General features: G+C 36.0%; 1 protein-coding gene across 1 annotated transcript in view; it reads right to left on the bottom strand.

Moving 5' to 3' along the window:
- LOC108506865 (sodium channel protein type 1 subunit alpha) overlaps positions 1 to 24373 on the bottom strand; it is a 68384-nt gene that overhangs the window by 3302 nt on the left and 40709 nt on the right. Inside the window, exons 5-20 of the mRNA XM_017834285.1 lie at positions 23617 to 23706; positions 22694 to 22822; positions 21889 to 21980; positions 20705 to 20977; positions 15683 to 15746; positions 15198 to 15339; positions 14841 to 15047; positions 14058 to 14363; positions 12958 to 13338; positions 11666 to 11798; positions 10640 to 10878; positions 7987 to 8160; positions 7009 to 7365; positions 5806 to 6288; positions 3560 to 3677; positions 2136 to 2290 (exon numbers count right to left, since the gene is read on the bottom strand). Of these exons, the coding sequence (XP_017689774.1) occupies positions 2136 to 2290; positions 3560 to 3677; positions 5806 to 6288; positions 7009 to 7365; positions 7987 to 8160; positions 10640 to 10878; positions 11666 to 11798; positions 12958 to 13338; positions 14058 to 14363; positions 14841 to 15047; positions 15198 to 15339; positions 15683 to 15746; positions 20705 to 20977; positions 21889 to 21980; positions 22694 to 22822; positions 23617 to 23706 (3343 nt within the window). The remainder of the gene's footprint in view (positions 1 to 2135; positions 2291 to 3559; positions 3678 to 5805; positions 6289 to 7008; positions 7366 to 7986; positions 8161 to 10639; positions 10879 to 11665; positions 11799 to 12957; positions 13339 to 14057; positions 14364 to 14840; positions 15048 to 15197; positions 15340 to 15682; positions 15747 to 20704; positions 20978 to 21888; positions 21981 to 22693; positions 22823 to 23616; positions 23707 to 24373) is intronic.

Genomic DNA, 24373 nt, shown 5'->3' with positions numbered 1-24373 from the left:
ACTTCTTCCTTTCTTAAAAGAAATTATTTAAATCAAATACCTGCTTTACTGTTTATTCACATTTTATGAGATACATAAAATTTCTGAGCTCTGTGCAATGTTATTTATACTTTTTGTGTTCTCATTTTTAGGCATTTGTAAAAACAAATAGCTTCTGATTTTCATAAGTTTTTTCTGTCTCTAAAATATTTTTCCTTTAATTTCTTTCAAATTTCAATTACACTATTATTTCTTATGCAGAATGACTGATTTCATCAGATTGAAAGAACTGGAATGATATGCCAGCTTGGAAAGATTTGTATATTTATTGGTACTAACATTATTTTTACTCAGCCTACTTCTGAATCACTTTACATCTGTCAGTCCAAATGATTAGTGTTTGTATATCAATCGTAAAGCTAATAACTGTGTACCAGTAATTCTGGATACTTAGATCAGGCACTGGGGTACCTGACACTCATGTGGGTTCACTAAAAACTTTATCTCACAGAACTGGGAAGTCGACAGATATAATTTCCTTTGTATAGGTGGGAATGTGCCAAAGGCTGAGCCAGCAGTGCTCCTGGCAGCTGGAAGTATGTTGGCTCCCCAAACACCCCTGGGGTAGGGGTTTGGAGGCAGTTTGCAGTCTCTCTGTGTCTGCCAGATTTCCTGGCTGTGGTGACAGTGAGATTTGTCTGGAGCACAGCCTTGGGGTGAAAATTGGGATATAGTTCTGGCAGATCCAAAGAAACTTTTTCACTATCACAGAAGAATTTGAAGGGAGAGCTGAATCTCACATCTCCAGAGACTTGGGCTAATCCATGGTCTGCAAACCCTTTTCCCAAAATAAAGGTTTTGTGGATGACACACCTTATGTTCACAAGCATGAGGTGCCAAAACCATGGGATCTCATCTCAAACTTCCTCTAAACATAGTGACAGAAATTTGCCTTTACCAGATCTCTTTCTAATACTTTTCTCTCATTTAAGTTCTTGTCAGCTAAGATTTTCTCCACTTGGTTACATGAACCAAAATTCAGTAGTGTAGACTTGAATTTTTTGTTATTCAGATGGCTTTAAATGACAGGGAAGGTGTCACATGGTGTTGAGTAAGAGTTGTTTTTTTGATGGATGCCTTGATATTAGACCAAACAAAAGCAGAATAATTCTTAGATATATAACTGGAACTAGGGTAGGTATAATCATAAACTGCTAACCATCAACGGTATTTTAAAGTGTTGGGAATGGTCAAAAGAGCTTATAATACAATTTTGCAACACAATATTTTTATTATGTAGGAACTTCAGTAACTCGACAAAGCATAATTGCATCTATCAGGGTAGATGCTGGATATACTCTACATTATCTCAGAGCAAGTAGTTTGCCTAAGAAACGTTACCTCAGTATATATCCAGGTTCACCTATATTTCACAATCCATCTCCAACTTCTTTATTCTTTTTCATTATTTTTATTTTTGAAATCACATATTATTGGTATGTTTTGTTTCATTTATTGTTACAGACTGATATTATGGTTGGTTTCTTTTTCTTACATATTTGTTAAAGCAAATTCATGTTCTTACAGATGTCCCTCTAGTCTACATGAGTCAGTAGAAGCTGAATTGCAAACCTAAGTAATATATTCTTAGTCTTAGAAAGGAATCATTAAAAATACACAGTCTTGATCTTTCTTTCTGTTCTAGCACATAACATTCATAAGACTGCATAAGCTAGCCCTGGCTCTTGCAAGCTATGGTGAACTGTTTATGCCATTACAGTTTAGTTCCAAACTCTTCAACAGTGACAGTTCTTTTCCCTGAGTCACACCGGTAAACACCAGTGAAACAAGAGAGGAAATTCTAATAACAAAGTTAAAAATGTTCTGTTTTTCACATGTGGTTTGTCTCTCTGCCTCAGGTATAGCATGGTCACCTTCAGCAATGAACTCAGGCTTTCTCTAATCACTTACACCCATTCTTTTTTTCTATATATTGTTGAGAAGAGACTTTTTTGCCATTTTTTCAAAGGCCTGACTAAAATTTAGTCCTGTCATTTGAAGACATGGAACTGTGTAAAGTTAGAACAATGTTTGAAGACCCAACTTTTAAGGAGTTTTCTGATAACATTGAGACATTCTGTTCGTATTTTACTTACCAGAGCTCCACTGCTGAGGAGAATCATAAAGACAATGAAAGTCTCAAACCAGTTGTGTTCGACAATCCTGAAGCAGGTTTTTCTAAGGTTCCACCACTGCTTTCCTCTCCCTTCTTCTATACTTACTTGACAGCACTTGAACCTTCTTACACAGCCTTTAGAACAGTGTATGTAATGAGAGAGAAAAAAAAGAAGATATTTTTGTTTTGGTTATGCATTATACAATGCTATTTTACAGAAGCTGAGCTTTTTAGTAAAAACCCAACAGATTTTCAGCTAGATGACCTTCTCATCCAAATATCATATAGGTTTATGTAGTAAGATATGGGCAAGTGATATTAAATTGTACCCTCTTTTGTTCAGGATGCTCAATTCAGACAATGTTGCATTCATTTCATGAAAAAAAATCTAAGCCTCTTAGCTGAGTTCTGGGCTTTTCTGTACCAGCTAACTTCTCAAACTTAGGCCCCCAATTTATTTAAACTTTTATGATTTCCTCCTGACTTTTGTTTCTTCTTTCTTTTATGTAGAAAAATACTAGTTAACAATAATGGTATTTTCCTTGCAAATTCTAGACTGTTACAGTAATGCTTCTTGCAAGTTCAGTGCAAATTTCTAAAGAATGATTTGTTATCATGTCCAGAATTAACCCAACATGACTGTAGCATTTATTCTCCAATATCTAAATCTAACTGTTGCTTACAGACACTAGAAATGGTATTTGTATCCTTACATTGCTGTTTTAAATATATTTCTTTCCCCACCTTCTTCACATGCACACATCCATAAGGTTTCTCAAAAGGAAATGTCATTGGAAAAACATTTATGACCAGATTCTGGTTTTATTGAACTATGGGCCAATAGAAGGAAGAAAGGAGGAAAAGTGAAAGGTGAAAGAGTCTACCAGATGAGACTGTTCTTGCCCCAGGTGGCACACAAGGCTCTTCCTTCTTTTTTTTGTCAATTTGTAGAAGGTTCATTTAGTGTTTTGCACAAGACCATCTAGGTGCAGTTTTTATTTATCACTCAACAGCTGTATCAGTCATGTATACTTTATAAAGCACTTTGACAGATATCCATGAAAAACATTTTAAAAATAGTATTATTATCTATGAGACTGTAACTAAACTCCAAGTACAGTAACTCATACTAAAATAAAACTTTCAATAATGTATTTTTTGTATTTTAAAAATAGTGATACATTTCTGATAAAATGTTTTCTTAATGGTTTATCTGATATATAGTATAATTGCAGTCTCAGTATCCATGTGATATATTATGGACTAAAAGTACTACTGCTAACAATCAAAGTTTAAACATTAACAAACGAGTAATGTTACCCATAAATCTTAATACTTAATTTAAATAGAAAATTTTTCTATTATTCTATTAATAAGTATTATTAGTATTTTTGTTCCAAATACCTTCTGTGAAGCAGGCTTCTGGCTCCTGGGCTTCTTCAGGTTCAGCTTCTGGTTGTTCTTCTGCAGGAAGTCCAATATCAACTGTGCTACCTTCAGATGAACTAGATGAATTTAACTTCTGTAAAGGAAAGAAGCACCACAAATGCGCGGTAAATAATTTTAAGGCAAATATTATTTGATTCTGGAATAAGTAAATAATTAGGTAATATTTTTGAATGTTCTAGAATTCAACATAATTAAATTCCTGATAAATATCTGTGAAATTTGTACAGTCTTTGGTTTTCCTTCTTCATTGTACGGATCTATTAAATAGAAGGTGTATCAGTGATAGATAAGACTTTAAACAAAATTATGCTTTAAACTGAAAAATATGGGTGATGATGCTGAAACTGCAAAGATTTATGAGCACAACAAGCCAAAAGTGGTAATGATGCCTTGACCTACACAGAAATAATGAAGCTTAAGTAATTATACAGGAATCTGTAACGTCTACAGATAATCAGGTAAGAGTCTAAAAATAACTACATAAATGAGATGGGAGCTCAGAGGAATGATGGAAAAAAAGCAGAGAAGGCCATACTTCAGAGGTAAGTAACAACTAAACTCTTACTAAAGCAGGGTTAGTAGTAAGTCAGAAGTCTCATAGTACTTTTTCAATGGGATAAAAGATAGCCCTGTTCCTATATGTAGCAGTACATCAACATAAAGCTTTTCTAAACTGAATCTATTTCTAAAAGGAATCAATTCTCCATTGGTCAGTCATAAACCAGCTTGTGTCACTCTGTTTGACTGCCTGCTCTATGATGGTTTGGAAGACTGGACTGACCAGCATTAAGGTAGTTGTGGGGAGAGTAGATGATTAACTACTTAGATGTTTTCCTCCAAAGAATCTTTGCTTAAATGTTTTATTTTGAAATTCTTTATGCTGGGGCAAGTTCATAGTGTGCTCCAATAAATTTTTAGAACCTCTCTTGTAACAACAGTTCAGAAGTGTGAGTCAAAGCCAAATTATAGAGGTTTTGGATATAGTTAACAGGAAAAGAATTATTAATGCTTCAGATACTAACTGAAAATGGGAACAACACTGTCTCTGAAATAGCTTGCTGGGGGAAGAGACTGTTTTGTACAGGTCTCCTTTCTTGGGGGAGGATCTGAAGATTGCACTTAGCTTAACATTAGGTTTTTGTTGAGAGCACTAGATGACTTATGCACACCAAAGGGGCAGTGGTAAAGAATTCAGCTACCCTAAAATTAGGTATCTGAAGTACTGCTAGTAATACAACAGTAGGAGGAAGGAGGGAAGATGAGTTATCCTATAAAGAAACTGCATTGCTACCAGAATGGAAACTAGCTAGTTCAAGGTTAAAGTTCCTTAAGTCAGAAAATTAATGTTGTCAAGTGTCTGCAAAGGTAATTTTATAATTTGACTAAAATATCAACAAAGTACGTCACTGAGGTTGTAGTTTTGCAAATTTTGTTATTGAATCAATTTAAATTATTGTGTTAAAATAGCCACAGACAAAAAGTCACATAATGGAACAGGTATTAGCCTCAATATGTTTTTTAAATTTACAATTCCAAAAAAGGCTTAGATCTATAGCCTGCTTTGGCATTGCTTTAGAAACATTAGATATTTTCATCTGTTGATATTTTTCAGTTTTAACAAGTAAATTTGAAGTATATGGAAAAGTTTATGGTTAAGACTTCTTTCTGTGGGAATCTAGGTCTAGAAGAGCTGCCAATTTTAAAACCTAAAAGAATTCCTGTGTCTAAAGGACATACATAAATTATATGCTCAGAAATAAAATCCCATAGAGGGGTATTTTTAAAGTGGCCGAGAGATGTATGACACTCCTCATTGGACCCTTGTTACAGGAGGCAAAGTTTCTGGTAGAATAACATTGTAGCTAAGGCACTGCCTTCCAGTAGTTATCGCAACTATCATATGGACCATAAACAGTTTTTATGAATTAGTTTGGTCTCCCACTGCCTGGCCTCTTATCCTCTCTTAGAGGTTATATTTTTTAACCCTTTCTCACACTTTTGTTCATCAAGAAGTAAACCCTCCTTTATACATTCATTTACGCCCATCTACAAAGAAGTGTAAAAATAACAAATGATCAAGAATTGAATACACCGGCTTATAAAAACAAAACAAAACAACTGTCAACAAAAACCCCCTTCCTTCTCCCTCAAAACAAAAACCCTCAAAAGATTAGAGAGAAATGCACAAAATATCTAAATACCTCTTTGCTTTCTTCAAGATCTGATTCACTACTAAACTCCTCTGTGTTCAGATTTTCAAAGTCGGATTCACCCACAGCAATGGGCACTGTCACAGTGAGGCTTGGGTTGTTTATGAATGACATGTAATCACTTTCATCAATTATGTATTTTTCCACACTGCTGCCTGTGCCTATACCACTGGTGGTTCCATTCACATCTTTAATATAATCATGATCCTTGCTCAGTTCCACAGTTGTATGGTTAGAAATACAGCTATTTTTGTTGTTCAGATCGTCAAGTGGCTTGATTTCATCTAAAGCTTTTTGTTTTTTAACAAAAGCTTTTTGGATGAATTCACGTGCTTTTCTTTTCACATAATCTATGCCTTTCTGCATTCTTGCTACGGCAATTTGGAGATTATTCATTTCATTATCATCGTCTGTCACAGCAAGGTTGTCCGCACTAAACGAACTCAAGAGCAAGGCCAAAAATAGGTTCAGTACCTGCAGAAAGATAAAAAAAAAGAAAAGAAAAAAAAAAGGATGTTCTAGACTTTATCCCAACAAATAACATTTATTTTATTAAAGTCATATTAGTGACTTCAAAGACTGAGATCCCAATAATTCACCATAAACAAAAAAGCACCCCCAAAATTTTTTCTCTTCTCCACAAAAATCCAAGCTTATTTAATTTAGCTTAGGTCCTGCTCATCATTCAAAAAATATTCCTACAAATGACTAATATCTATAAATGTGTCTTTAAATCCCCACAGTAAATAAATATTTTGGTGTCAAGTCTTATAATCTAAAAATGAAGAGATCAGATTTGCTATTCAACATCATTAAAAAGTTTAATCTATTCCATCACACAGTAGAAATTAGATATTTAGGTGACTAATCATATGGGATAAATAATAAAAAAAACCACAGTGAACAGGCTATAAAGAGTGGAAAATCTAAAAGTATTTGTGGCACAAAATATTTACAAAGAGCCAAAAGACAAATTAGTCACATTTTTGAGTGCTCACTCTAACATTCTCAGGATTTTGATATTGCAGAATACTTTGTTCTCTATCCAAAAAAGCTCTTAAGCTTGACTTTAGGCATTGCTTGAAACCACCTGCTTAAGTGCTTCTTTGAAGCAGCGCCAGAGCACCTAGTTTACTTCAGGACTGAGACCTCTCTATTGCCAAATAATTTTTTGCTAATGCTTTGATTACATACCACCAGGTTTCCAATCACCATGACCATCATGAAGACAGTAAGGCACATGGCTTGGCCAGCAACCTCCATGCAGTCCCACATCGTTTCTATCCATTCTCCACACAGCACTCGGAATACAATCAAAAAAGAGTGGAAAAAATCTTGCATGTGCCAGCGTGGAAGGACACAGTCACTTGCAATTTTGCAGACACATTCCTTGTAGTTTTTCCCAAACAGCTGCATCCCAACCACAGCGAAAATGAACACAATGATGGCCAGCACCAGGGTCAGATTGCCCAGAGCTCCCACAGAATTACCGATAATTTTTATCAACATATTTAGAGTTGGCCAAGATTTTGCCAATTTGAAAACTCGTAACTGGAAGAAAAGAAAAATATTGTTAGGACAATCAGAAAGACACAAAGGTATTTTAAAATTAATTTGTGGAAGGATATTACTGCAAAATATGCCCTGAGTATGACTGTTCAGATGGAATCATCTTGTCTAAAAGCATGCAGATGGAAGGTTCCCTTGAGAAAAATTTGTAAAGCTGGGGTTTGATACCCTGAAAGCATAGTTTTTATCGAAGTCCAAAGATGCTACTTGTCATACTAAATGAAACTTAAAATCTAGGATATAACTGTTAAAATCATCTGGGCCATTTTTCAACTGGTATTTGTAGAGCATATCTATTCCTGTAATGCCAGTCAGAGCACAATATATCTAGAGAGTCAATTTATTTCTGCATAGCAGGATGTTTAAATTGTGTATGTACAATAGATACATTGGAAATAGGCCCAGGGCACCCACTGCTGTCTGTCTGGATCTCTATAAATTCCCACTGAAGACAGTAAGATAACACAATTAAGAAGGATTTGCACTAATGAAAGTGACATCAGGGTCAGTATCATGGGAAACATCAAGAAAACTTTCAAGGCAAAAATCAAATCATTTTAATGAAGCCCCATTGAAAAATCAGTGCAATTGATGCATATTTACCAGTCTGAATGATCGAAGAACTGATAGTCCTTCCACATCTGCAAGACCAAGCTCGACCAAGCTAAGGGTTACAATAAAACCATCAAAAATATTCCAGCCTTCCTGGAAATAATAGTAAGGATCCATTGCAATTATCTTGAGAAACATTTCTGCTGTGAAGATTCCAGTGAAGACCTGTGTTCAAAGTGCAGTTTGTTATTTCATTGTGAAATATACTACTACAGATTTAGTTGTTGTCTAGGTTTTTCATTCAAGATACATATCTGCAATGTCTTATCCAGAACTGATACTTAAAAATAGTTATGTTTACTGATTTTTTATGCCCGCCTTCCCTTAGCAAGTACCATACAAACCAAGTCATTTTTCAATTAATTAAATTTTATACTATTCAAATTACATAAACTTCTTTTTTACAGCATTTATAATCCAATTTCAACTCTATCAGGATATGGACTTTCTCATGTACTGTACAAACAATACCCCAAATTTGATTTTCAGAATTTAAACCAGAATGCTTTCCAAGAAATTACACAGTATAACATCTTTCTTGGTATACGAATTATACCAAGGTCAAATCTGAGACTCCAGAGGGGCAGCTTTGCTGGTATAATCTGCCATTCAGTTCAACAGAGCTATGATTGTTTATACCAGATGAATAAATGGTACAGAACGTAGGTTTGTTTAGAGTGACCTTCTCTTAGATGGATTGCCTTACAGGGCTAACGAGCTTCATCTGACCCTCACTGCCACTGTCCAAGCTTGCTCAGCCCCGGCAGATGAACCTCAGGATTAAAGGGTGGGCTCAGTTCAGCGCACGCTGTGTCTCACCTAAAAAATCCACTGCGCAGGCTCGAAGGGTTAATGACCTTTCCCAAATCTTCGCTCGCGAAGACTGGCCATACAACAATACAAATGGTACATTATAATCTATCTCAGTTGATAGAGACACTGAGATACATTATAATATACTGAGATACAACAATTTGCTGAAGCTGAGTAACTTCTACCTGGCTGTTGCCGGTAAGTTCAGTGAAGCTTGTTGGCTCAATTGCTTTGATGTCAGGAATGAAAGAGCATTTAAGAATGCATTTTAAACAGGGTATTGCTGGTAATGGCTTCTCATCATGGGATCCTATGCTGAATGAAGTAGGAATCATATTTAAGAGCCACCAAGGTAATGACCCTGAGTAGTTTTGAGAGAAGTCTCGGGAGAGTTTCCTGTAGGAGACGAATGTACTAAAGCCACAGTTAAAGACTGCTCAAGCCCTGCTCTGAAATGCTTTCTTTTTTTGGTTTCAATAACCTGTTTTCTAGCAAGCTGAACAGAAAATGGGACAGCTAAAGAGAGTAACCTAACTGGGATAATCAGGAGATGGGAAAGAAGAGTCTGACTTGCTCTGACTAGGAACACCAATACTCAAGATAGATTTTGTTACAGTCTTTAAATACATTCTATATACAGACACTAGAGAGAGAAAGGTCACAAATTTTTAAGCTACAGGACTGGAATCCCTGAGGAAGACATAGGAATGATAAATACAGTTTGAAACGCTGACTAAGGTTCTTAACAATCAGGACAGGAAGGTTCTCAAGGAGTTTCATGCAACCCTCGAGAGCCTCTGTGTTGCAGGAGGGGTTTATGTCAGGGAGTCCAAAACTGGAAGAGCATGGTGCTTATAGCCAGGTTCTCTCACACGCCCTTCGTAGTCAGATGTACACTAAGATTTATATGGAATTTTTTTTAAGTATATGAAAATCAGCTATACAATTATCTATTAATGCTCCCTCCTAAGTCCTGTAGTTATTTACATGATCTATTTTTTCCTCATTACAAAACAAGGATTATTAAAAATCCCACTATAAGAAATCAAATCTTAAAATAAGAAATAAAGTAGGACTGCAGCTGCAGATACTTTTATGTGATCAAACATGTCAGTTCAAAAGCATGAGAGCTACAAGAAGTTAACTCCTGAAATCTTTAATAATTTATCTTTTTGAAGTAGAAGGGAGAAAATATAGATGACAACATGAGGAAAAATATCTTATTAATTATCTGAGGATAAAAACAATAAAAGAATATAAGAGGAAAAAGTGCTGCGGGATATTTTTCACATGAAGCCTATAAAGAAAACAATCCCTTATTCATGTAAAAAGTCGTTTACAGGAGAAAATTTTACAAATGCTTTTAAACTGACATTTTAGCTATTGTAAACTTTTGCTCTGGAAACAGCAATTAAAAACACATTCATAATTTAAAGATTTGTATTGTATTGATTGGGAAATTTACACTACATTTATTTAGATAGTGTCTTTTTCATGGAACCAATGCATTTCCTGGTTTAGTAGTTACACAAATCAACTTCTCTTTAACATGGACTTCACTTAATGCAGCATTGGAGCCAATTTTTAAATTTTTTATTTGATTTTGCAGAACACTGCCATATATTGATTTTACAGTATCCTAAGCTACATGAATCAGGGTTGGTGGTGAAATTTCAAAAAATGTTCTGATATTCATATCTGGAGATTAATAAATATACAATAATTTTACTTTATAAAGAGTTAACCCCCCCAGCTGTTAAAACTCCTTCTTTCAGTTTTTTTTCAGATATATTTCCTTACATATTATGACATAAAAACCCAACAGACTTACCAGATTTCCAACTGAAAGTACATTATTGAATTCGTCGGTCATTGGATAATGTTCCATGGCCATAAAGAGTGTATTTAAAACAATGCAAATTGTAATAGCCAGGTCAACAAATGGGTCCATTACCACTAAGTTGACAATATGTTTTACTTTTAGCCAGTGCGGGCTGCAGTCCCAGATCAAGAAAATATTTGCAAATTTATACCAACATGGTGGGCATTTCTGTCTTGATTCTTCAAGTTCTGTGGCAAAAGAAAGTTTAAAAAGGTAATTTTTAAATTGTGATTGCTTTAACACTCTCAATCCTATATGAATTGTACCCGTCAAGTTCTCAATCTGTACTGGTGCTGATTAACTTCCCATAAGCCTCCTTCCTACAGGGCTTTTCAAGAAAGTATTTAAAAACTGCTATCAAATATATTTACTATGTTCAAAGCTTATCACTATGCCAACCAGCATCAATTTATGCATCGATTTGTTTTATGTATTTAATTTTTCCTTGATTACTCTAAGCCTGTTTCTTCCATCTACTGTTCTGGTATGTAAATATTTTTATTTTGAAATTTGTAAAATTTAGGTAAAAATTTTCATTCCTAGTCCAAGAAAAAACCATTTTGATCACCTAGAATAGCACTTCTTTAAAGAGTAACTGAATAAATGTAGCTGCTAAAATACATATATATTTTAACAATAGTTGCATATGTTTGAAAAATGTGCAGTTGCCTTTTTTGTCCAATAATATATTTTAATTCCTATGCATAAGCATCCACTCAGTTCTGACCATCTACGTGAGTTAGATGGTGGCAAAATTATGAGATATAAAGGCTTACATATGTAATAACTTTAATGCTTACTAATGTAATAACCTTAATAAATAAAGACCTTTGAGTTTGCTAATAAATATGGTCTAGTTTCTGGGATGATATCTGTTACCTAAGCTATTTTAAATCGGTTTTTAGGTTTCAACTCAAATTTTCAGAAATCCATGGGAAAACCGATGTTAAATATTAAGCTATGCATAGCACACACCTTCCACAGTGTTTGTGAGGATGCTAGCAATACTCATGGCTCTTTCCCTTAAAGCTGGATCTTCCAGGAAGTCCATAGAAACATGAAAAGAACCTGATATTCTCTTCCTCATTTCTGTTTCTGTTGTGGTGCCCTGTACAGAGAACAATAGTAGGTGAGACCATCTTGAAGAAACAATAAGTTAAGCAAATACTATATAACCCTGTTATTAATATCTTAGTTTGGGTACGTGCTTCGTGCACTTCATTTTTTATTATGTCGGACTTTTATTACTTTTTAGTATCTTTTAAGTAATTTTAAAAAGGCACTAGGCCATATTTATCTACTGTTCAGGACTGAGAGAGAGTTTATTCACTTTTGCATTTCTTTCCTTCAAAATATGAAAAACCATTAAAAGAAATGGAAAAGCATTGAGTTCAAAATATTGCAAAAAATTTTGCAAACTGTAATATTTTTTCCTTGCTCCTGCTGACAGAATATTCAGGGGTTTGTGAAATAACAATCTTTTCCCCTAAGCAAACTGTAGTAAGTAAGAAAAGTCTGACTTCCTCATGCTTCCTCATGCTACTATTTTTTAGCAATGTGAGTGGACAAATTTGAACTAAGCAAGAAATTTTTTTTTCTTCTCTTACCTTGTATACAGTAAGAGAATGGCAGCAATATGTGCTGCACATATATTCGCACAGACAGTTGTATTTTTGGAAGTGTGTTTTGAACTGTGATCTTCCAATGAACTATTTGTTATGTATAGTACAGAACTCCACCAGATACAGATGGAAAATATATAGGAATGAGAAATAAATGATAATAAAGAATTGACAACTTCCTTACATTTTTAACCAGGCTGATAAGGAAGAATGTTATCAAAATTAACTAATAATGCTAATTTTGATAATGGTAATAGCAGTATCATATTGATCGCAGTTATATAACATTTCTATAATAATTTCAATTGTATGCCAACTATGATTGCTAGATGGACCTTTAGATTAGCTCAAGGAAAGTGTGGCAGAGTAATACAGTCAAGCATAGCATTTTTATGAACGTGTAAGTTAATATTTTATTACTTGGAAACTGCGAATTGCATTTGTTAGTTATGAGAATCTTTGTGAGTAGATGCTTGGGTTGCAAACCTATCTAAGCTGTTTAATCTACTAAAGATTTTACAAGATGCAGGAGCATTCACAGCTTGACCAACCAGGGAGCATTGCCAAGGGTTCCATTCTGTAGAAAACACTGGCTGGTGCAGTAAGAAAAGGCCACCATGCCTAAGCTATTTAAAACTTTCTTACATTGTCATCAGTAGCTGGCTTATCTATTATCACCTCTGGCAGAAGCTGTCCAACGGGCGATGTAGGAACAGATGGTCCACCAACCAGGGAAACCACCCCATTGCAATCCACAGTGCTGTGCATCTTCCCATTCACTGGAAACACTGCCAGCATCCTGGATGACCTACTGGCCTGACTAATGTTACTGTTGCGCCGTTCACCGTGTCTGCGCGGCACAAAGAGAGAGTCTCTTCTGCTATCGTTGTCTTCAAAAGTGCTGTGCTCATCATCGGCAAAGTCGTTTTCTGATCCTACATCCTTTGCTCGACCTCTGAAGCTGAAAAGACTTGTTCTGCTGTTGCGCCTTGGGGAGAACAGGGAGCCACGAATGCTCAGCAAAGACTGTAGGCAAACAAAATATGTGATTATTAGCTGAAATCCTCAAACTTATCGCTGTTGTTAGGTTAGCATAGGTTTTCTTTTTTTCTTAAATGAGAGTAACCATTTTACTCAGAAATTAAATGCTGCTGTGAAATTTTTTTATGTATTTCATTATATATATATTTGGCAGACAGAAATATCACTGTTCATGGGTTCTTTGGACAAAACCAGTGTTGAGCACTCCTTTCTCAGCTAGAGCTGCTGAACAGATTAGTTACATAATGCCCACCAAGATAAAAGGGAAATCTATACATTCACATTCTTTCATGTATGCAGGATCTTGTCCATAGTGAACAAATACTGGTTCAAACACCATTGAGGCAGGAGGAAAATATAATTCTATCATAATGGAAATATATCATAATGGCACTTTAGTAAGTCTAGGTAATATATAATCATGCTAAAAAAACCCCCATAGAATCAATCAGAGAATATTTTAATATGATTTTTAAATAATTATACTAGAAGAATAGGGATAATAGATTACATTTAATTCTGTTTTTTTTTTACCAGGCAGCTAGAGCTACTTGCTCTCAAGAACTAGCAGTAGTAATAAAGCTTAGTAAAAATCTCAGTGCTTCCTTTGTTTAGGCAGCAGTACCAGGAAGACTAAAGTAGTTTTGCAACAGTCTATGATGCTTTAAATGTATGGTTTTACTAAAAATAATTGTATGCAATACCTGATGTGGAGAAGAATACTTCTTTTCATATGTCAGTCTATTGCCTTCAATAGACAATCGGAAACCTTTCCTTCTGATGCTGTCTTCTGACTCAGACTTGTGAAATTCATCCTCATCTTTTTCCTCTCCTCCAGATTGTTCTTTCTGTTTTCTTTTTTTCCTTCTATTTCTCCTCTCCTTTGCACTCTTTGAGCTCAATTTTGATGCGTCTGAGGAACTTTCCGAGAGCCCTCCTGCTTCTCCTCCAGCACTAGGCTCCCTGGACTCTGCAGATGCTGTTACTGCTGCTGCTGCCACTGCTGCTGTCTGCCATGATGCAGAAAGAATTTATGTCATCGAGCAAACCATAACATAGAGGTTTTTTTAAAAATTTACTTGTACATAATTTATAATCTGAATGTCCTGGATCGTAACACTTTCTACAGGATATACTCTCCCTAGTTTTTTTTTCTAATTATTATTACTCAATTGACTCAAGATATGTGTTGGTCATAACCTTCTTCCACTCTTCATGGGTAGATTTTAAATGCAGAAGTCTAATAAACTGTATTAATGACACTGGACTAGAAAAACATAGTGGATAATGTATATCTAGTCTTGAATATTCCTTCTTGATGGCTGAATCATTCACAATATAATGTCTTCAGTGCAGAATAGAAAACCTGTGAGCTAGCTTTGTGGCTGAAAGAACAATAGTGTGTTTTACATCTCCAAATTCAGAAAGCAGATGGTGAATATCTCTAATAAACATACACTTCTGCATTACTACACCATAAATTATACCTGAGCTGCTTCTTGTTGTTTCTTCAGTTGCTCCAGCATCTGCTGAAATTCTGCCTCTTTCTGCTCTGCTTCTTCCAAGGTTGCTTGATTCTGTTCTTCATAGGCCATGGCAACCACAGCCAGGATCAAGTTGATCAGATAGAAAGAACCCAGAAAAATCACCAGAACAAAAAATATCATGTATGTCTTCCCAGCAGCACGCAGTGTCTGGAAATAATAATACATTTATAAGCAAGAATAGGTTAACAGAAGTACTGTTTTTCATATTGTTAAAATTAAGATAAGAAAATTTACTCTAGCTCTCTTGCATTATTGATACAAACATATTTAGTCTATTTTTAATTAAAAGTTTCTCACCAATTGATAAAGGTTTTCCCAGAAGTCTTGAGTCATCAAGCGAAATAGTGACAAGAAAGCCCAGCTGAAGGTGTCAAAACTTGTGTACCCATAATTGGGGTTTCTACCAGCTTTCACGCATGTATATCCTTCTGGGCACTGCCTACAAAGACAAACTGGATATTACCTATTTAGTAATTTTAATATTATCATCTGGATGTTGATGCATTCATATATGCAACCGGAACTGAAAAATAACATGCATTTTCCCATTGCTGTTCCTGTTACTTTTCAACCAGGCAGGAGCTACACTAATACAAAAATACTCATTCATTCACTCCAAGTTCATCTAACCAATCCACTGTGCTACGTACAGCATAAAATCCTAGTATTTCTTATGTGAAAGGAAGTGGTCACTCAAAATATAGCCCTCCTTTCACTGCACAGCTACAGAACATGAATCTAATTTGTACCCAGTGCAATAAGATGATGAAATTTGGTCTTACCCAGCATCAGAACTATTTCCACAAAGCAGAGCATCGTTTTGGCCTTCCAGAAAATAAAAATGACCTGTTTAGAAAAGAATGTTCAAAAAATTAGAATTCCAAATATAAAAGTCATCTTAAAATTCTTTGAATTTTAATTAACACCCTAAAAGTGTTAAGGTGATTTCAGATGCAATTTTAAACAAGCAGCGTTATTTTTTTCAGCAGGACCACAACTTTAGAGTAAATGATATGAATTCCAGTAAGTGCTATCACTCACAGCACTTACTGTTAAAATGCCAAAATGTCCTAAAAATTCTGTCAAATGCTTCTGGAGGTAGATTCTCCCTTCCATCTGATCACTGAACTAAATCATGCTTGAGAAGTGTTTTTCCCCTCAAAGCACATGCCTACAGTTGCTAAACTCTTGATTTTTGGAAGAATTATCACAGGAGGGGCTTCCTCCTGTAGTAATGATGTCCCACTTGGTCACAGGCTTAAGGATGAAATTTATACAGGGTCAAACCACATTGCCCAGTATCCCATTTCTGATGGAGACAGAAAACATTGCCTCAGGCTGTCTGTAAGGACAGCATGGTGATGCTTCTTTGAGCACCTTGTCAGCTCCAAAACTTCTGAAGCACAGCAGCTTCAGAATTAAGTTGGTACCTTTTTTGCTTCCTGAGAAGATTTAAAGCCCACAAAGGATTTCTTTTCCATTGGACTGTCCTGTTGGATTCCCTTAAAATGATCTCATTTGAAATGCTACCAGCACAGCTGAGATTAAGCTTGACTCTGGCTGTGCTGACTGAGCTGCCCAAGCCAGGTTACTATAGAAATTAATGAATTCTGAGTCTGAGAAGGTGTCACAAGCTGCTGGCTCAGCACATTGATTTGTTGCAGGAGGGACACAGTACCTGGGCCAGCTGCATCCCTCCATATTGTGAAAAAAATTCACAATGTGGAAAAATTGTGCTTTAAACTGCACGTAGACCTTGTTCTGACGCTCTGTGAAGGACTCATTTTCAGTGTCTGATGATATAGATGCATCTTACAGAGAACAATCTCCTGTGCTGTGTGAAGTGCACAGCCCTGTGTGCAGCTGCTGTCCCTCTGGGCTGGTGTGCATTGCAAAGCTGCCCTGTGCTGAAACACAGCTGTAAACAGTAAGCTGACAGGATGCTGCCCACAACTGACCCTTAGGAAGCAAATCTTACTCTGCATTATGTCAGCTAATCATGATTAAAACATGCTGGAACATAACAGCTGATGGGAAGAATGCAAACCTGCTTTGATATGGTTTACATGGAGCAGTCAGTCATGATCAGTACTGCACCAGCCGAGCTGAACTGCTACAACAGGGTCTGCATTCAAGTTCTGTGCTTCAGACAAGATGTGCTCTGTGAGCATGCTGTACTTGCCAGCTCCACAGGAAACATACAGGCTTTCTCTGAGTACGCTGATACAACCAGGACAAGTGTTTACAATATTATCATGATAGGAAAGTTCTTATAACACACAAGCTGAGCAGCATTACCATGTATCCCAAACTAGGTGCAAAATTTTGAATTGTGTTTTAACAAAGTAATGTGAAAAATCTCTCACTATATAAAAGGTATATGTTTGGCTTCCTTTAAATTGATTGGGAAATGGGAAAAAATCCCTTGTAGATGAGCACTTAACTTCAAGAGGATTTATAGTTGTTTGGGTAAGCATAGGGAAATGACAGAATAATTGTTATTTCACAAAACAGATTGTGAAATTTCTTTTTCCCAGAAAAAAAAATGTTTATGGAAAGCTTGCCAAGATAAACTTCATCTTATCCAGAACTAAGTTTTTCAGATTTCCTATCTTGGAAAAAGAAAAAAAGGGGAAAAAAAAGAGTGCTTGGCTCATTATTGACAGGAATGCTTACATTAAGACCCTCTAAATGGCATCTTCAAAAATGAGCTCAGTGGCAAAATTAGGGTTTACCTGCCTTCTTCACACAGTACACACAACTAATAGCATAAACACTCCTCTAATTCCTTCAAAATACAGCGCCATTGCACTGCTCCGAGCTGCAGGTAAGCCGCCTGCTGCCCTGTGATGCAGCTGGTTTCTATATCCTGTCTGCCCAACTGCAAAAAGAGAGCAGGAAGCCATAAGAAGATAATTTTTCTCTTTGAAATTGCTGGTAAGCTGGTAAGCTTAATAACTTCATAATAAGACTCATAATTTAATTATAAATTTCATAATACATATGAAATCCTGTGTGAATCTACCGAAGGCCCACGTAGCCATTCAGTAAAGTATTGTCTGTAACTAATTCAATTCAGCTTTGTTTTCAGGGAGCTTCAGGTCTTTTTTAAATCAAATGAAATCAGAATCTGAGTTTACACATTCTGCATTAAAAAGGGAGGAAATAAAGTTAGGGCTTGAAGGCTAGGTCTTCACTAGGACACTTTGCTTAGACTTCATTATACCCCATGGCGTGGGATCTCCATGAATTCACATGTTCAAGTAAATTAAGTTTCACAAAAAATCTGATTTAAGAAATTCAGCTGGAAATCCATCATAGTCATTGCTCAGCTGTGTGATCACAGTTAGAAGCTGTCTTCTCTTCAAAATTTGTCTGGCTTTGACTTGTAGCTATTGAACCTGTTATATCTTTGCCTGCTAGATCAAAGATATGTCTAGAATGAAATTTCTGTTCCCCATGAGGTTTTTTTTTCAACTGTGATCAAATCACCCCTTAAACCTTCTCTTTGATATGCTAAGTAGGCTGAGATCCTGGTCTATCTTGGTATGAAGAATATTTCCCAACCCTTTAATCATTCTGCTCTTTTCTGAACATACTCCATTTTTTCAATATTCTATCTAAATTGAACTTTATATAGTATTCCAGTAGCAAATGCAGTAGTGCTAAATACAGGGGTAATTCTGCCTTCCAAGTCAATAATTTATTTATGTGAACAGGATATTATTTAGCTTTTTGGCTGCAGAGTTTCAGCCCTAATTTGTCAGTCCTGGCTGTTCCACAGCGCCTTAGGTGCCTCAGCCTCTCTATTATTAAGGGCTTTCCAACTGCATTTCCTGCCTCTCTGTTGCTCTGCAGCCTTATACATAAGCTGCTGTGGAATAGTTTTCCAGAGCCTCTGTGGCACTATTTTTCCCATGTTCTCATGCTGTGTTTCATGTAATTATTCTTGTGACATCGCACTTGCAAACACATTATTGCTGCAGCAGGAAGCAACTGTCCCTGGTCTGAGGTTCACCCCTCTTTCTCCCCCTTTTTCCTACTCCTTCCTTACAGCTTTTGGTTTCCATTAGGTGACCTAATAACATGCATGTACGAGCTTAAAAACCAAGCAGACATGCAGCACCCACTCTGATCAAAGTGCATTCCAATTAGTGCTAATAGCACAGTAAGAAGGAGAGAGCTGTAGGGAATTTGAGGAGATGCTAATGAAAACCTTACAGTTGCTATGGGAAAAGTATTGTAGAGTGATCACTGCTGCACTAAAAAGGATACCCAAGGGAGAAGACTTAACAGGGTAACCCACCACTTCTTTTGCAGCTGGTCACTGTGGTCAGTTTCTGCCTTTCCTCTTCCCTTTTCTATCCCTCTCCCCCCTTTAGTTCTTAATTTACACCAAAAGTAACTTTCACTGTTAGAGATTATGTATGCCATCACTACAGTCTCTATGCATGCAAACCTGTCTCAACAGAACTGTGCAGCATTCATATGTAGGATAGGGAGCTTAGGTTTGTCCTCTCACATTTAACTACTGAAATGCATTTCTTTATCTACTCTCAGTTTGTCAGACTGCTCTGTATCAGCAAAACTGTTTGGAAAATCATACTTCGGGAAATTATCAAAGTGGAAAGATGCATCAAAACAACTTCTAAAGGCATTTGTCTAAGATTGCTGCTATTTAAGGTTTTAACTAATCTAGATTATTGAAGAATGCTTAACAAATTTACAAATTATATTGATCTGATAAGGATGGTGGTGAGTTTGAGGAAACAATTACAATTTAAAAGGTCCAGGACAGTTGGAGAGATGGTCTGAAAAAATAAGGTGCTGTTCAGGTAGGAACAATGAACTGTGCAAACACAAAGTGAAAACTCAATGAGGTAGAAATCTGTAAAAGATTCAGGAGCAGGTAGACAACAAACTGAACAATGCTACAGTTCCAAACAACAGCAAGCTATATAGGATATATGAAACAGAAGTATAACAGAAGTATGCTACCACATCATCCTTCTTCTCTGCTTAGTACTCCTTATGTGGAGGAGAAATGCCTAGATGTGGATACTGTACTTTAAAAAGGATATTTATGAACAAGAAAGAATCCAGATGAGAGATCAACATCTAGAAAATACACTGTAGGAGAAAACGGTTCATGATCTGGGTTGTTTGAAATAAAAGAAGACTGAAAGAGGAGAGAATACAGCATGGAAACATAAGAATAGTCTCTAAATACTTCAGAGACAGTGATTAATAGGAGGGAATAATTTGGTTTTGATGCTTTTGTTGCAGTTGATAAGAACAATAAGTTCTTACCAATAAATTTTAACCATAAATTTTAGCAGGAAAAACTGTTAGACTTCAAAAAATTCCCTTTCTAATAATAATGACAGTGAAGGACAAGAATGGATGGATGATGAAAATACTGAGGACTTCATCACTGGACTTCTCACTTTATGTCAGAAGTCTCTGATATCTGTCAGAAATGACACAGCATGCTACTGCTGATCTTGCTTTGGAGAATCGGAAAGGAAAATGTTTAAGACTATTAAGTAATTTTAAGACTCCTTTGAACTCCTTTCTGTCTCAGGTAAGATGTGAATTTGGCAGATGGAGCTGAGAAAAAGAGCTATATCAAGTAGTGAGACCATGTTCCGTGTTCCCTCTTCCAGGCAGGCCTTTGGAGCAGGTCTATGAGAGAGAGAACACTTCTCCTGCTCTGTCTTAACTAAGTGTATTATCCCCTCCTCTCCTTACTTCTAAGAACTGGGTCAGCCACAAACAGTGACAATTCTGCAGACAATACTTACTTTCATCTTCAATGTACCCCTTCCAGTCAAATGGAGTCACTGTTGAATTAACCAATGTACCATTTTCACCTATGGTGCTGTTAAGCTGGGAAGTTATATTTGTTTCCAAAGTAAAGTTTTCTGGAGGCCACTGCAGGCATTTATTCCTCAAGTTGCCCATGAACAACTGTAGCCCTATCAGTGCAAATACACTCAGACAAAACACAGTCAGGATCATCACATCCGAGAGCTTCTTCACAGACTGAATTAGGGCTCCCACAATAGTCTTCAAGCCTGCAAATGGAAAGGAATTTTTATTCTGATGTTGGAAACTTTTTCAAAGCATAAAAATGACAGTGTTCCCCACTAAAGTCACAGATTTCATGCATAAGCCCAAATAAATGATTGTAATGTCTGTGAAATAACATTTTCGTGAAGAGCTTTTTCATTTGTGAAAATGAATAAATAGCTGACATTTATGTTCATTTGAAACCGTGAATGGAATGAGTTGCATATATTTCAAAACACTTGTTTTAATCATAAAACAAGCAACTATTCTTTCTTCATGCTGTACATGAATCTCACATAAAAGTCTTCTTACTTTTCATTTGTCAATACCTCTTGCTCCAAACCTTTGCTACTTTCAGTTTTATAACATACTAGATTTAGAAGACAGTAGTAAAAAGCCTGTTCAACAATAAATGAGATTAAAATATAATGCTATAAAACTGGAAATGGTTTGGAAAATTGTAGATTTTTAAGATAATAAATCCCCCATGCAATGCCCATGCTATTCTTTATTATCTTATTCCTTCATCTTCTTACTAAGTCAACATTTCAGACAGTTCTATTTTTTACACACAAATATTCACAACAGATACCACATAACATCATGTAGGTAGGATACACATGGGTAAGAAAACTTCAGGGATACTGATATTCGTTGAATGTGGAGAAGAAAGCTTGACGTCATACGATGCAAACCACACACACTGTGTACTGCAATGTCTCATGCAAGAATCTGTTAAACTCAAAGGCTGATTTCAAAAGGAAAGTGCTCATGTTAAAAAGCAAAGAATCAGAGATTTCAGTGAATTCTGATATCGTCTGATTCCTTCTTTTTTTGGTGGAAAGAAATAAGACGTTTAAAAAAATATGAATTTCAATGAATCAAAATCAGCCTCAGTGTTTAACCTCTCTCTCACCTGGAATGACTGATATTGTTTTCAAAGCTCGGAGAACTCTGAATGTTCTCAACGCTGAGACATTGCCCAGGTCCACAAACTCTGTCACATATCTGTAATAGGGGAGTTCACACACAAACACAATGACAGGATAAAAAGGAACAGTTGGGAGGTACAAGGGGCCTAACACCTTACACCAGTTACTTCTTACCTGGAATTACAGAAATAGTTTTCAAAGCTCTCAATACTCTGAAAGTTCGAAGAGCTGAAAGATTGCCTAGGTTTACAAATTCTGTTACATACCTGTAGGATTAAATCACAGTTATTCAGAATTTAGGCAAAGTTTATGCTACTTACTTGGGTCTTTCATCAAGACCGCTTTGGCGTTTTTAGCAAAAAACTTAAATAGCAACAGTCAGAGGTTTACCTTTCACTGCAGTTTGCCTTGCATTAATACACTTTCAGAGCCTTCAGCTAAATTAAATGTCTCTGAAGTGAACTGTACTGATTTTACTTTGAAAGCCTAAAATTTATCTAGACTAGATTGGTAAGTTTGGAGAATGAAGTCAAAGGGAAGCTCCTTTTCTGCTCCGGAAAAAAAAAAAAAGCAGGACATGAAATTAGCCTCTCTAATACTAGCTGTACTAATGGCTTCTGCAGTATTTATGTTTATATCAAAATACGCATTTTAGAATGCAAAAATTGGTTTAGACAACAGTAAATTCATACAAGATTTTCCATTTAACAAAATTGATATGCATTGATACTAATTTCATGCCCTTTTTGCCCTTCACTTCCAAAGAAAAAGCAGAAAACAAAAACTTACGCAAAGGTAATGACAGTGAAATCAAGCCAGTTCCATGGATCTCGAAGAAAAGTAAAATCTTCTAAGCAAAAGCCCCTTGCAATGATTTTTATTAGTGACTCAAATGTGTAAATTCCAGTGAAAGTATACCTGAAAAATATAGGAAAAATTTAATCAAAATAAGTAACAACATTTTACATTGATATTCTGGCAGAAACATGACGATCAAACAAAAGAGTTTTTTATTTCAAAACTGTAGAAGAAACAAAGTAAATAAGCAATTTCTTCTAGAATGCATTGTGTTCATGATAGATACTTGTGTATTTACATGCATTAGTTGTGACCTGTTGTCGAAGTACAGCAGTGCTGGTCTTGTACAAAAATCAAAATAAACAAATCCATAAAATAGATAACATATTAAAAATCTATTAGTGGCATTCAGTTTAAAAATATGCAACACTAACATTACTGTTAACTGTGTAAGCTGTGGGCATAAGTTACTGGATACTGTCTGAATCATTAACATCTAAAACATCTAGTATTGACTCAAAAGAGGGAAGAACACAAGCACGCACTGAATTCTCACTTTAGTAATACTTTTACTTATATGCTGCTCTTAGCTAACATGTACATATAGGTGCCCATGGTTCTGCTACTAATGCAGTGGTGTAAGGGAAGGATAAAAACATTGGGTAGGTGCTAAATCATGAAGAGAGAAAACTAGTGGAATCTCAGGAGAACACTATCTGTAAACAACTTTGATTTTTGCCACCCTATTGTTCTACCAGAATTTAAATAATTATTCAACATTTCTACATAGTTTAGAAAGGAAAGAGTAGTAGTGCCTCAGAATAGTTCCTGCAAGCACATCTTACACTGCAGTTATTGGCATGCTGACTTCTAGAGGAACAGCCAAAGATATATTTAAATAATATGCAACTTACTCTACATTCTTTGTCCAGTCTGGAGGGTTACTCATGGTCATAAATACGCAGTTGGTCAAAATAGTGCACATGATAAGCATGCTGAATAATGTAGATATAGTTAAGGAAAACACAATAGTAATTCACACAATATCACATCAATCATATATGTTACATACAGTAAAATATTGCCATTTACACAAATCTTTTAGACTTTCATAAACATTGACATACGTTTTGCTTAATCTCGTAGTTTTCAGTTTAGCACGTTAAACTTTACTGTTAGTCTTGATTTGTTGATGCTCTGATGTTGATTTGTTGGCGCCCTCATGTTTTGTTTTCAGCTGCTACTGAAAGGTAAAGGAAATGGCTCTCATACCCTGGGAGGCAACACCAGTTGAGCAACAGCCAAAACTGAAACACCTTGTAGAAGAATACAGTTTGCCTTATGTACCTGGCATGACTGAATAAGTGTTAGTCTTTCAGTTCTACAGGTTTGGTACTAAACTCAAGAGCTGGCGTATGCAAGGTAAAAAACATTTCTCCTCTTTACCCTGGGTCAGAGTTGAGCTGAGTCAGTGCCACTCCAGCACCCAGCACAGCCAGGCTGTCAAACACAGAATAGTTTTTAATTGTTGAAGTGACCACATTCCATGTTTCCCTAACACTAGCTTAGCAGTACGTGCTTCAGTCAGTGGAACAGAAATCCACAGAGAGCTCTCAGATTAAGGTGAATAATTTTCCAATATTACTTTTGGGCTCTCTCAAAACATGGGTT

This window comes from Lepidothrix coronata, unplaced genomic scaffold, assembly GCF_001604755.1.
Source record: "Lepidothrix coronata isolate B3197 unplaced genomic scaffold, Lepidothrix_coronata-1.0 Scaffold7, whole genome shotgun sequence".
In the NCBI taxonomy this organism is placed as follows: domain Eukaryota; kingdom Metazoa; phylum Chordata; class Aves; order Passeriformes; family Pipridae; genus Lepidothrix; species Lepidothrix coronata.
This window is presented reverse-complemented; position numbering and strand designations above follow the sequence as displayed.